At 39.5% G+C, this 12,844-nt stretch overlaps 1 protein-coding gene and 1 pseudogene across 1 annotated transcript; both read left to right on the top strand.

The window, feature by feature from the left end:
• The first annotated feature begins 1,557 nt into the window (after positions 1–1,557).
• On the top strand, positions 1,558–7,077 carry LOC147847494 (ribonuclease III domain-containing protein RNC1, chloroplastic-like). Its single transcript, XM_087339117.1, has 5 exons — positions 1,558–2,765; positions 4,734–4,938; positions 5,311–5,511; positions 6,007–6,093; positions 6,574–7,077. Exons 1-5 carry the CDS (start codon positions 1,570–1,572, stop codon positions 6,886–6,888), a joined length of 2,004 nt encoding a protein of 667 aa, XP_087195243.1. The 5' UTR covers positions 1,558–1,569; the 3' UTR covers positions 6,889–7,077.
• Positions 7,078–12,012: 4,935 nt separating this feature from the next.
• Positions 12,013–12,507, top strand: LOC147847493 (protein POLLENLESS 3-LIKE 2 pseudogene; annotated as a pseudogene).
• The last annotated feature ends 337 nt before the right edge of the window (positions 12,508–12,844 follow it).

Genomic DNA, 12,844 nt, shown 5'->3' with positions numbered 1-12,844 from the left:
CCCTTTCGACCAAAATGCCAGCAATCAATGAATTTATTTTGCTAGCTTCCAGCACCACCCTGACCCCCCCTACTTGTGGAGGGTTCGTTGTTGTCGGCACCTCCCTTGTGCCTATGGTTCTGCTCTTGTTAGTCGCTACCATTGCGTGCCGATCCACCGCGTCCACCACGACCACGGGGCCTCTCCACCTCCGTGTACAAATTTTTGTTGTCTGTGTGTGTGCTCGTCGACGCACATGTGTGGTTCTCCTCTGCCAGGAGCATCAATTGCAAGTCGAAAAATGACGACGGTTTCTCCCTTGTGTGTGTGGACAGTCGTCCAATTTGGCCCATACTTTTGAGCTAGACCGCCTCGACAAATCTGTCCATGTTCCTGTGAATCTTTGTCTAGAGATCAAAGGCTTGTCTGTGTTGAAATCACTTGTCGGCAGTAGAGAATATTCAACCCTCACGCTGTGATACCATGTAATGAGTTTCGTATGCGGAAGCTTATGAACAACACAATAAGCTCAACCACAGTTAGGTGAAACACAGAGAAAAGCAAAAATATAGTAAGCGGGAGCGAGAGAGAGAGAGAGAGAGAGAGAGAGAGAGAGAGAGAGAGAGAGTAGAAGATTAACTTAGATTCAAAAAAATAATATGCTCTGTATACACAAGTGTGCTTTATGAGCACTTTTATACAAGCTTTGACAACGAGCTGACACAAGTACCATCAGTACTTGAATGCTCATAAAGAGCCTATGACACTAACTCCATAAAATATTCCTAATACTAAGACTAGGAATATAGGCTCCAACGGCCTATCAATCTTATCCTAGGCTGCCCTAGCTATCAGGTTATTTAGCTGACTTCCCTCAACTGCTTCGGTTGTTGGCTTCTTTAACTGATCGGCCTACCGGCCTTTAGCCAATCCGACTCATGTTGAGCTTGTCTCTCAACAACATATTCCTACACATATATCTACTATAGGAGTCACACAATGCACTCTACACTTGACCGCAATGGATATGAGCAAATAATCTTGGGCATTGAGGATCACGAACCAACTCTGAGCATATGGCATGAACAATGCTTGACTCAGCCTTTGCTAGTGTCGGTCATATTGGTCAAGACTTGTTAGATTGACTATGCATATTTTCCCTCAAGTGAGTATAAACCCGAACATATCCCTACACATATATCTACTATAGGAGTCACAATGTGCAGTATACTCTCTCAACTACAATGGTATGAGCGAATAATGTTGAGCATTGAGGATCACGAACCAACTCTAAGCGTACAACATGAACAATGCCTAACTCTGTCTGCCTTTGCTCGTGCCTGTCATATTATTGGTCACATAATAATACATTCGAGAGCACCTCCCACACTGTCGTGACTTATATAGCTTCACAGAATTCCATTAAACCATGAAGAGAGAGGGGCTACTCCGGTAAATCTGTGTAATTAATGCTCATTTGTGTTCTCTAATGGGCTTTCTTTCCTCCATATGCATATACATAATATGTATGTACATACATATATGATGGCAGAAGTATTATCTGCATAGTCTTTTGTATCTACTCCATCCATGTCCATGTCCATAGCCATAGCCATGGCAGACATGGCCTTCTGTGGATGTACCACCATCACTAACAGCAACAACATCAACAAGTTAAGCTATGGCTTCTTTGCAACACACAAATCTCTGTCTTCATCAGAAGCCCTGTTCCCATCTTTACTACACTTCCCCTCCATATCTTGCAATGAGAAGAAGAACAAGAAAGCCCACAAGCAGTGCCTCTTTACAGCTATGGCGGAGGCATCAAGGTCGGCTGTCTCAGCACCATCTTCATACAAGAAACAACAGACAAGGACCCCAAATGTAGGCAATACTAAAGTTAGACCTAGGAAAGGTAATAGAATCATGAGTAGAGATGGGCGGCCGCCTCCTCCTCGACATAAGCTTCTGGGTGTTCGAGATGCGATTCTTAAACCCCCTCTGGATGATATTCGACTGGCCAACAAGTTCTTAAGAAGCCCTCAGCTTTCACTAAAGACCTTACCTTTGCTTAGTTCATGCCTCCCTTTTGCTTCTCTGCGAGCCGAAGATGAAGAATGGATGGATCATCATTTCCCTGAGATCAAAGAAGCCCTCGGGTACCCTCTCGGTGAAGAGAGTCGTACATTTGATACCATCGAAGATTCCCTCAGCGGATACCCTCTTGAAGGTGATGGTCATTCCAATGAGGATGAAGATACCCTTGGATACCCTCATGAAGAAGAGGACCTTTCAGGCAATGCCAAAGATTCCCTTGGATACACCCTCGAAAATGCTCATTCCGATGAGACCAAAAATCCCTTTGGATACCCTATAGAAGGGGGTCATCCCGATGACATTGAAAAAACTGTCAGTTCCATGCGAAAGGATCATTCTTATTCTTGGACGAACACCGAAATCTCGCCTGATAGCCCACTTTTTCATCGGGATACCCTGCTTTTCCTCGCTTTTCAACACCCAGAAAGTGCGAGGGGTCATATTAAATCAATAAAAACTGGGCATTCTCGGCTCGCTTTCCTGGGAGAGTATGTCCTGGAGCTTGCCCTTGCTGAATTTTTGCTTATGAGGTACCCTCGAGAAACTCCAGCTTGCTTGAGAGAGAGAATTTCTGGGCTCATCAATAAGAGAGCATTTCCTCGATGGATAGAGATAGCATCTCTTGATGGTGCTATCTATCCTGATGGTATGAATGCAGTCAGAACTGATGCTCGACTTCAGACTATAAGGTGAAGATTTCCATTTATGAATTGTTTTGTAGATATAGAAAGGAAGGTATGTTAATGGTGAGACATCTATACCATAGATATAACTGATTGGCAATGAGAGTAACAGGATATTATGTTCTAAAAAACACACTAGAAAGCATTGCCTTGATCATATGTCCATTATAAAGTATAACCACAAATAAAATGTACACATGTCATGGTTGAGGACTGGAAGCTAAGAGCTGAGTCAAATGTCAAGTTCATTATTAAAAGTATTCATTTTTTGACTTTGAGATCATTAGACCTTTAGCTATTGCCCCTATTACAAACAAATGGCTTTACAAATTCATTTTTCAAAACTCAAGGGTTGAAAACAATTGCTAACAAAATGCAATGTTAACAAACAAGGATTGATTCAAATTCATCCAAATGATGATTACCTCAGTGCAAATAATCATTTTACAGATTGTAAGTATAGCATCTTAAACTATACCAAGGGAAAGTAAATGTCTTTGCAAAACAGCTAATAGAAATTGCAACATCCAATCAAGAGCTTGGATATGCAGGTGTCTGGATGGGTGCCAACTGGGTTTGTTGTAATGTTAAAAGCTTGGAATAAGAGATTGGACCTTCAATGTGCGTTGCACTTGTAGTGGGAGACAGGTTATAGGACCCCTAGCTCTCATTTGGTTTCACTAATTGATCATCACTCCTCAAGAATCCATTTTATGGTAGTCTCTTGATGGTATTATAGACTCTCTATGCTATATTTGTCTTGATAATGATGATGTCACCTCAAGATGCTACTGGGAAATTACGTATCATTATACATATTGACTCTAGGAAATTACACATATTGACTCTAATTTTGATCTTATGAGATCACAAACCATAAATGGTAGGATATGGATTAATACAATTTGATTCAATAAGTGAACCCATAAAGCTGGAACTCATTGTCTAAATATTTCTGCATAATGTTTTTTAAGTACCGTGGGATGCCTGTGTCTATAGTCAACGACTGAAACTCAAGGACAAGAAGTCTGTCTCAGAGAACTTTATTTGGAAACATCAGTATTGCATAAAGGTTCATCTTCTTCCATCCACAGGAGGATGTTGAGTCAGAAGAGTCAATTCTATTACTTTGGGTTTAACTTTCTACAATTCAGAGCATAAAGTAACTTAGGAACAGTTGTAACCATTGGTTGAATATGTGTACAATAATAATATGCCTACCTCAATTGGGTGATGTTGAATTGGGAAAGGCTCCTATAAGAGAGTAGAGGGAGGGGAAAAAGTGTCACCCATTTTGCACATGAATTTTGAGACAGATAAGTATGTCTAAGATGCAGATGAAGCTTATAAGAAGGTTAAGTTTTCTCGTGAAAAAACTCAAATCAAATAAGAGAAAGCAATGGATTGTCACTGTCGCGAACTTGTGTTTGCACTTTGTGCTTGAGTACTCTTGGACATTCAAAAGTCATGGTCAAGGAAAATGGAAGGCAAGAACATTTCCAAAGTTAGAGTTTTTCTCAGATTTCAAAAAAGATAAGGGATGTAACTACAGTGAAGGCTACCGTTAGTTTGAATGGCACCGTGCATTCCATGCGAATCTTCTTCGGCTTTGTGGGCAATTTACTTTCTAGTTTGTCATACCTAGGTCTGATTTGGTGACGATAGAGCTGAATGCATTTATTTGAAGTTAAATGCACTTAATATTTATAGTGGAATCTTAGCTCCAATCATTTTCAAGAAGTAAAGATAGCCTCAATAAAAAGCCATTTTGGTACTGAAATATTCAGCTTAGGTTTGGCAAAATCTTGGTGTTATGTTCATTTTTGTTCTTGTATGTCTAGTTTGCACAGTTCTGAAAAATCCAGAAAGACTGGTTAACCCATAGTCTTTCATCTTAAGAAAGGAATATGAAGCCGCTTTTAAAAAATTTCCTTTTAAATAGCTTTCACTAATATAAAATCTCTGTTTCTTCAGGGGAGTATTTTGTGCGATTGTAGGTGCTTTGTATCTATGTATGGGCATGAGTGAAGTCTATCGATTCCTTTTTGATGTTTGTGGATTTGATCCTGATGTGAAAGACTGCCAGCCAAAACCAAGACTTGGCCGAGAAGATGTGGATTATGTTTTCCCCGCATTGGAAGAGAAGCAAGTGGAATGGGATGATCTCAGCAAGATGGAGGCAAGAAATTGATTTATGTCTTAATATGTTGAGGGAAAAGAAGGTTCAATAATTTTAGGGGAGAAACACCAGAGTACCACAAACTTGTTGGGAATTGAGCCGAATAACCCCAAGGTTTAAAACATCAGAATGCTGATCTGTAATGCAGTTTTTTTATTTCATTTGGGTATTCTAGTAAGTGTTGAAAACTGAGGGGTATTCTGCTAAATCTATATACCCAACAAGTTAGTGAGTTTTTGATGTCAAGAAGAGATGTTCTGTTAAGTTTTGAAGACATGGAAGTATTCTGGTAAATACAGAAGAAGTTAAGATTACTGTTGGTGGTGTAAATGCTGGAGTTCACTGTCTGAACTACTTATTTGACTTTTACAGACAGCAGATGATGAACTTTTTGCCAAACCGATGCTTTATAGGGCATGTGTTCCACCTGGTATTCATAGGTTTAGAGGCAACCTTTGGGAGATAGACAGCCTTCCAAAGGTTTTACAAATAATGGGTTATCCTTTGCCAGCATTGGATAGGGACCCTGCCATTACAATGGCCCGGAATGCAGAATTAGAGCTTGGTCTTCAGGTATGGTATATGCAGAAAATTGTTAAAGACATATCATGTAACTCATTTGTTTAGGGTCTATGTTCTAATTATTACAAAGCTGCTTTTTATATGGTTCCAGTTCTTAAGAAATTGGATATTACTATTACATGTCATCACACCATCAGTTCACGATAATCTGATTGTTATAACTGTGTTTGCAAAACTGTCATCCATCTGTTTTCATGAGAATGCAGTTGATGCTTGGGATGCTATTGTTTGCATGGAAAACCCCAAAATACCCCTGACTTTTTATTTATTTTCACCAAATGCCCCAAATCCCTTTGGTGTATCCCATCTTGAGCAATTAACTCATTGGTGAACCCCAAATAACTCATTTCCAAAATGTATTAATTTGTAATAAATTACAGATTTGAATTGTATAATTGAAAGGAGCACATAAGAATTCAGAATGCAAGTTAGTGATGTTTAGGAATATGTCATATATATTCTGATTGAAGATAGTTTTAATAACAGCTTTGTTTTCTTCATCCTTCAATGTACAAATCTCAACATCCTCGGTTTTGTAACGAGAGATTCGAATTCTTGGGATCAAAGATACAGGTATACATGTGTATTCAATATTTCTTCCCCTTGCTTTATGTTTCAGATGATATACAGATGCATATAACAAAAAACCCCGAAATACCCTTTGGTGCTCCTTTATTTCCTTGAAATGCCCGTGCATTTTTCGCAATTCCGCTTGAATGCCCTTTTTTATCCCCCCTTCCCCTTGAAAGAGCAATTATGTGGTCAATTATTTTATCCTCTTCTTTCCGTCTTTCAGGCATAGACCAAGGCAGTTTTGGGGTACTAATGAAAAATCTAGGGAAATAAACAAAAACTTAAAGAGTATTTCAGGGTTTTTTCTATAATGTATTTCTAGAAAAAGATAGAAAAAGGAAAACATGGAAAAAGCAAAGAACAAGAAAAGCAAAAACTGCAAGGAAAAAACAAAAAGAAGGAAAAGGGACAGACAAAGCAAGGAAAAAGGAAAAGAGAACGAAAATTGAAAAACAAAATAAACCTTAGACTTGATTGCAGGATGTTGTGATGGCAGAGAAGTTGCTCATGAAACACCTGGATGCGCCCGGCTTTTTCTTGAAGGAAAAGCATCGGAGGCTTCTCTTTAACCGAGTCTGTGGGAGGTACTTCCGGGAGAAGAGCCTTCAAAAATTTATCTTGTTCTCGGAGGAACGAAAGGGTCTTTTTGAAAAGGCGAGAAAATTAAAGAATTTGGCGACGACTGCTGTTTCATTGGCATTGCATGGGCTCGCTTACACTGTTTATGGAAAAGCTGATGTTCGACGAATAATGTTTGAGCTTTTTGACTTTGAAAGGCTACAGAACGATCATTAATCATCCAAAAACTGTACTTTTATGGCCATTGAGCCAGTGGCTCCCCATCTTCTCAATTTCTCTCTTTAATTGAATGTTTACACAAATGTTAAACTCACAATGGTGCAACATGACAAGGTCCTATAAACCCCAACAAAATGTATGTTTGTGGTGGTGACTCAATGATAGCATTCATATTAATCCTTCAAATTATTGGCTCTTCAAGAGGATTAAACAACCATCAATGCAAAAGAACTAAACTAAGTCTCTAGGTGCCCTCTACTGATTTTGTTACTGAGTTGATATAGCCATGAACATTAATGCAATGCCACATACAACAGCTTTTAGATGGAAAAACCTTCATGGACTTAAAGCTTATCCTTTCAGGTCAAGTTGATGGCCAAGTTTGTTGAAGACGTTCCACATCTCTATTGATGCAAATTTACTGATTAATATAGGAGCCATAAGTATAGATTTATGCAAATGAAACTTATTGCTGTTGAAGAAAACACACAATGGTTTCAAAATTCTCTTGGCTAGAAGCATTGTTTAATGAAATGGAGGAGTTCCTCACTACAAGATACCTGTGAAACCATATATCGAGGGATCAATTATAGTGATTTAGAATCAATAGTTTCCTTTAATGCACTGCCAGATTATACCAATGGTTGACTGAGAGTCCACATCAATTTAGATATAACCAAGGTGTATTGTGCACATTAGATATAGTGAAGAAAACATTTTAGCTCCTTGCCTCATTCCCACAATACATTTTGGTTCTGAGATTGTTTGTGTTTCCCTATTAGCAATACAAGTCCTTGCTTAAAGTCAAAGATATGTTACCATCTTTATTATTTGTTTGCACCTCAAACTTAGTCCTACCTTGTTTCCCTCACATTATGAATGTTACATCATATGACATACGTCACAATTGCAAAAGTGTTGCAAATCCATGTCTAATAGTTTTAGGCGTAACCTTAAGGAGAGATTTTATAGCTGAATTTAATGGTCTATGGGTAGGATTGGGAAACAAGATATCCTAGGACTTGGGACAAACCCATCAAGACCTATGACACATGGGAACATGTGGTGGTTTGGGAGCCTAAGGTGTTGGGCTATATTAATGGGAAATTGGTTATCCTACAAACTTGGACAAATGCATATCGACCTATACCATGTGGGAACACGTGGTGGTCTAGGAGCCTTGGGTGTTAAGCTATGTAAAGGGCACTACTTATCCCCTTCATCATGGATGCCAAATCACCACGCCCTCAAAATTGACATTTCACATTTCTAACAGTTTGCTCTACCGTAATGGGAAGGTTTATGTCCAAATCTCTCTCAAGTAAAGAAGAAAATTCTTTTTGAGTGTCATGATATATCCTTAGCTGGGTACCCTAGAATATATCAAAACTCATTTAAACCTCTATCATTTTTTTCTAGCCTTAATTATATCAGGACATGTAAATTTATGCAATCAAATGTCTACAATGTTAGGTGATCAATAAGGTTGAGTGGCATAAAGTTGACGTCCTTTTAAATCCCTTAGATATTCCTAATAATAAATGGGAAACTATGTCTACGAATTTTACTATTAGCTTGCCTTGAACACAAAGACATCACAACTAAATATTGGTTATGTCGATCATCAAACAAAATTAGTTAGATTTATACCAACTAAAGCCACAATAAGAACTCAAGAATTGGCTTACTAATGTTTACAACTTATTGCAATTTTAGGGTTTACCAATGGATATAGTTAGTGATAGAGATTCTAAGTGTACTAGCTATTTTTAGACCCAAGTCATTAAAAAGCTAGAAACTACTTTGAGAGTGCGTTCCTCAGATTATCCTTAGTTTCATAGTCGAATTGAATGAGTTAATCAAATTATTAAGGATATGCTTTGAGCCTATTAGGTTAAGGAGCCCCCAAAATGAGAAACAAATCGTCCTTTATTAGAGTTTATCTATAACAACTCTAAACATGCTTCAATTGGATATACTCCTTTTGTGGTGTCCTCAAATTGTCCCAACTAGGACACAATCCCAAAACTAATTGGGACTCACTAGAGAGCCCAATCCTAGTCTCAAGAGGCGTGTGACCATGGTTTATTCCAACTCAAGAGTCCCAACAGCTAGTCCCAATGGCCATCTATGGCCCTGTATAAGGAGAGGGCGTGAAAGGGTCATCCTCATTCTTGGATTTGCTCATTTGCACAAGTTGGTGTGTGGTGCTCTCTTCCGTAGATCATATTAGAGTTGTCCCGACTTGTCCTAGATCACATTTTGGTTTTGTCCCAAAATTGGAACTCCTTATAAATAATATAAGAGCATTTTTGTCCCAGGTTTGGTTTCCATTCATTTGTTCTTGTATGTAATAAATCTAACCATATTTTTGGGACATAACAGTTGGTATCAAAGTAGGCCAAGCGAGCTCAAGCGGGAAAAATGTAGAAGAAGGGGAAGTTGGCAATGCAAAGTTGGCAATATAGAGGTATAGGGTTTGAAAATTACCTAGTGCATCTAATATATTTTCGTTTATCATTTTCTTCTATTTCTTCATACCTATTCATTCGGGTACTCCGTACGTTTTTCACAATGTGTACGAAGTATGCTATGACACTCACCCCTCTAAACCTGCACATCCTCCAGTATGTGTTGAAGTTACCGATGCTCGTTATTCTCCTTCATCCATACTACCCTCCGTTTCTCCCACTATATTGATTGTTAATTCCAGCCCGCTTTCTTCACTTCCTACATCTCTATGATCCATGTCCACTTGTTCCTTTGTGTCGGTGTTGTCTAAAGCAAGGTTGTTACGTACGTTAGATACGGTACGAATACCATATGTATATAACGTATTAATACGCGTATAGTACCTCCCAATTAAAAAATATGTTAAATACATTTTTCAATATGTTAAATACCTATAAAATACGTATTTTACTTATTTTACGTATAGTACGTTAAATACTTTTAGAATTTGAAAATTATTTACCTTTGTAAAAAATATTTGTAATATTGTAAAAAGCATCTATGTTTACACAATTTTGTGATGTACATTATAGTTCTACATCCTAAAATGCATATAAGACATTTGAACATTTCACATCCTAAAATACTTATAATATAGATGTCGACATTCACTTATTCTATAAATTAGTGTAAGTGTGCATCCCAATGTTCTACTTCAAATTGTAATTATTTACGATTATGCCTTCATAGCTTGAGGAATCGTCTATGATTATTACACTCAGGATAGGTTTCTGTCTTCTTTTCTCTCTTCTTATCTTCTTCTTCTTCTTCTTCTTCTATCTTTTATGATTATCACACTAAGAGTCAGGACGTGTCTCTGTCGTACTCTCTTCCGTTCTTCTTTCTTCCTTCGTTTTGCTTCTTTTACACTAAAATCTTTTTTTTCTTTTGTCTTTTGTTGGGGTTTTACTTAATTTTTTTATAAAAATACGTATTATACCTGTTTTTTCAAATGTACGTTAAATATTGTGTTGGACAAATGTACATGATATTTGACTAAACAACATCAAGGTATAGTACGTACTATACAAATTATGAGGTATTATACGTATTTAAACGTTAAATATGGCTACGTAAACAACCATGGTCTAAAGTTACGTAGGGCTTCACGTCACTTTGCTTCTTGAAAATCTTTACCCGTTTCCTTGCTATAGGCACCCGCAATACCTTTCCATCTAGCTCGCATAGTTGGTAAGTTCCGTTGTTGAATACTTCATCGTGGGATCCGCCCATAGTGCATACAGAAGCATCTGCGGCCAAAGACTTACTCTTCCGTCACACGCTTTTACCAATGCTTTCACAATTGGACTATGTTCTCGCTTGATCTTCCCGTTGGCTTTTGGATTCTATGTCATGGTTAATGTCAACTGTACTCCGTGTTTGGCAAAGAATTCCTTAGCTTTATCAGAGTCAAGTTCTCCCCGATCGGCAATCACTTGTCCTACACACCCATACCTACAAACACTTCTTCCAAGAGAAATTGGCATACTACAAAACATGTTTTCCGCCATAGCGCTTGACCTTCTACTTGGTTCATCAGATCCTCCCGAGTTAGCACCGAGTACTTCTTTTGTCCAATCCCAGTGGGCATTGCCACGATGTCAACCATGCATTTGAAGTTGATTGCCGGTGAGAATGTCAGATGTAGCTCATCCCGGTGTCAAACTCCGTAGTGTTACCCGTAAGAACATATGGGGAGGCATAAGGGTATGTGTAATGATGTATATGTGTAAAGTAAATGAGTGTGTGAGGATGAGTATGTGTGAGCACATGCACAATTATGTGCATGTGACAAGAGTGTAACGGTTGTCTCTCTTGTAACAGTCATTATTTACCGATACATTATGTATTATATAAACCCCTTATGGGGCATCTAATGGATATACATTTTTCCCCTCACATTTCTTGTGTCACTTCTTATTTTCACTGTCCTTCTTTCTCTATCTCACATAACCCCCTTGGGAGGGGGCTGGAGCCATTCTAGGCTTCACCCCTCACCCGAGAACACTTTTGGCACGCCTGAACGGCCGACCTCCCTTGAGCGGAAGTCTATCCTCACTTTCCCTCTTCGTCACTAATCCCTCACTCTCTCTATCTCTCTCTGCATTGTGAATGTGTGTGTCTCTCGCTATCCCTAATTCTCATCTACCTTGTTTGACTATTTACTGGTATCTACACTCATGGGGAAGGAGAAGATACATATGAGCATTGTTGCTTTTGGCCATGGCTAACTTGTATTTCTACATCTATGACGGTGGAAAGAACCAAATCTAAGTAGCGAAGCAACTGCAACAACATACCACTTTCATGTCAGCAGTGGTTTGAGAAGAGTTCCCTTCCTCGATTAGCTCTAAGCATAGGGAAGATAGGGATGCGAACTGCAGAAGTAGATTAGCTTCTTCTTCTTCTTCTTCTCCCCTATTTCTGTTACTGCTCTGCTCCCTGTTTGTTGATGTGCTTCTCACCATCGCCATCGCCATCCTTACCATCGGGCTGTATATCTAAACACCTCCATCACCACCACCACCACCACCACCATGGCATCCACCACGAATGGGCCTCCCCTGTTCTCGCAGATCCCCCAAAACCAGAGCCTACAGAGCTAGAGCCATGGCCATGGCCAACCTCGACTCTCCAAATCAGCTCCTTGCTCCCCTCTCAAGCCTTGCTCTCGAAGCGCCGCACACCTCTTCTCGCTCTAATTCCTTCCATGTCATCCACAAGGCCCCCATTGGAGACACTCCTTATGTCAAAGCTAAACACGTCCAGCTCGTTGACAAGGACCCCAACAGAGCCATCGCGTTGTTTTGGGCCACCATTAACGCAGGAGACAGAGTGGACATCGCCTTGAAAGATATGGCAATCGAGATGAAGCAGCAGAATAGGCCGGAAGAAGCGAACGAGGCCATCAAGTCGCTCCGCCATGGATGCTCAGACCATGCTCAAGAAAGCCTGGATAATGTGTTATTGGACTTGTATAAGAGGTGTGGACGGTTGGATGATCAGATCGCTCTGTTGAAATCTCGGATGTGCATACATGCAGCAATTGGGCTTTATAACGGCAGAAGCACAACAACAAGGTCTGCAACGTTGGGATATGTCTGATGGAGCAAGGCAGGCGGAAGGAAGCGAAGGCCATGCTCAAGAGCGTGAAGTCTGCTTGCGGCAATAGTCCATGGGTCTCCGTTTCTCATCTGAAATCCTTTGATCGAGCTCAACAGATGCTGTAGGACATGGAGGCAGAGGAGAGATGGTTGTGTCTTCTTCTGTGTGCTTTAGTTGAGGTGTCAACGAAGCCATGGTCAATTCACGGATGTATTCTGCTGATCTGGAATGGAGAATAAGGAAATCCATGGGAAGAGATGGATCCTTGGGGACTTCAACATTGGAAAGCCCCTGGGCAGAAGGAAATAATGACATGTTTACCTGCAAGAGAGAAGAA

The sequence above is a fragment of the Azolla caroliniana genome, unplaced genomic scaffold (assembly GCF_043228905.1).
Source record: "Azolla caroliniana isolate FFs.n. ecotype wild unplaced genomic scaffold, voAzoCaro1.0.p SCAF_942, whole genome shotgun sequence".
Taxonomy (NCBI): domain Eukaryota; kingdom Viridiplantae; phylum Streptophyta; class Polypodiopsida; order Salviniales; family Salviniaceae; genus Azolla; species Azolla caroliniana.
Note: the sequence above shows the minus strand (reverse complement) of the source record. Positions and strands in the feature narration are given on the sequence as shown.

Excerpts from the sequence above, each read along its gene's own strand:
- LOC147847494 (XM_087339117.1), top strand. The coding sequence starts at position 1,570 with ATGTCCATGTCCATAGCCATAGCCATGGCAGACATGGCCTTCTGTGGA. Across the intron at positions 5,512-6,006 it reads AATTAGAGCTTGGTCTTCAG|CTTTGTTTTCTTCATCCTTC; the intron begins GTATGGTATATG and ends TTTTAATAACAG. Across the intron at positions 6,094-6,573 it reads TCTTGGGATCAAAGATACAG|GATGTTGTGATGGCAGAGAA; the intron begins GTATACATGTGT and ends ACTTGATTGCAG.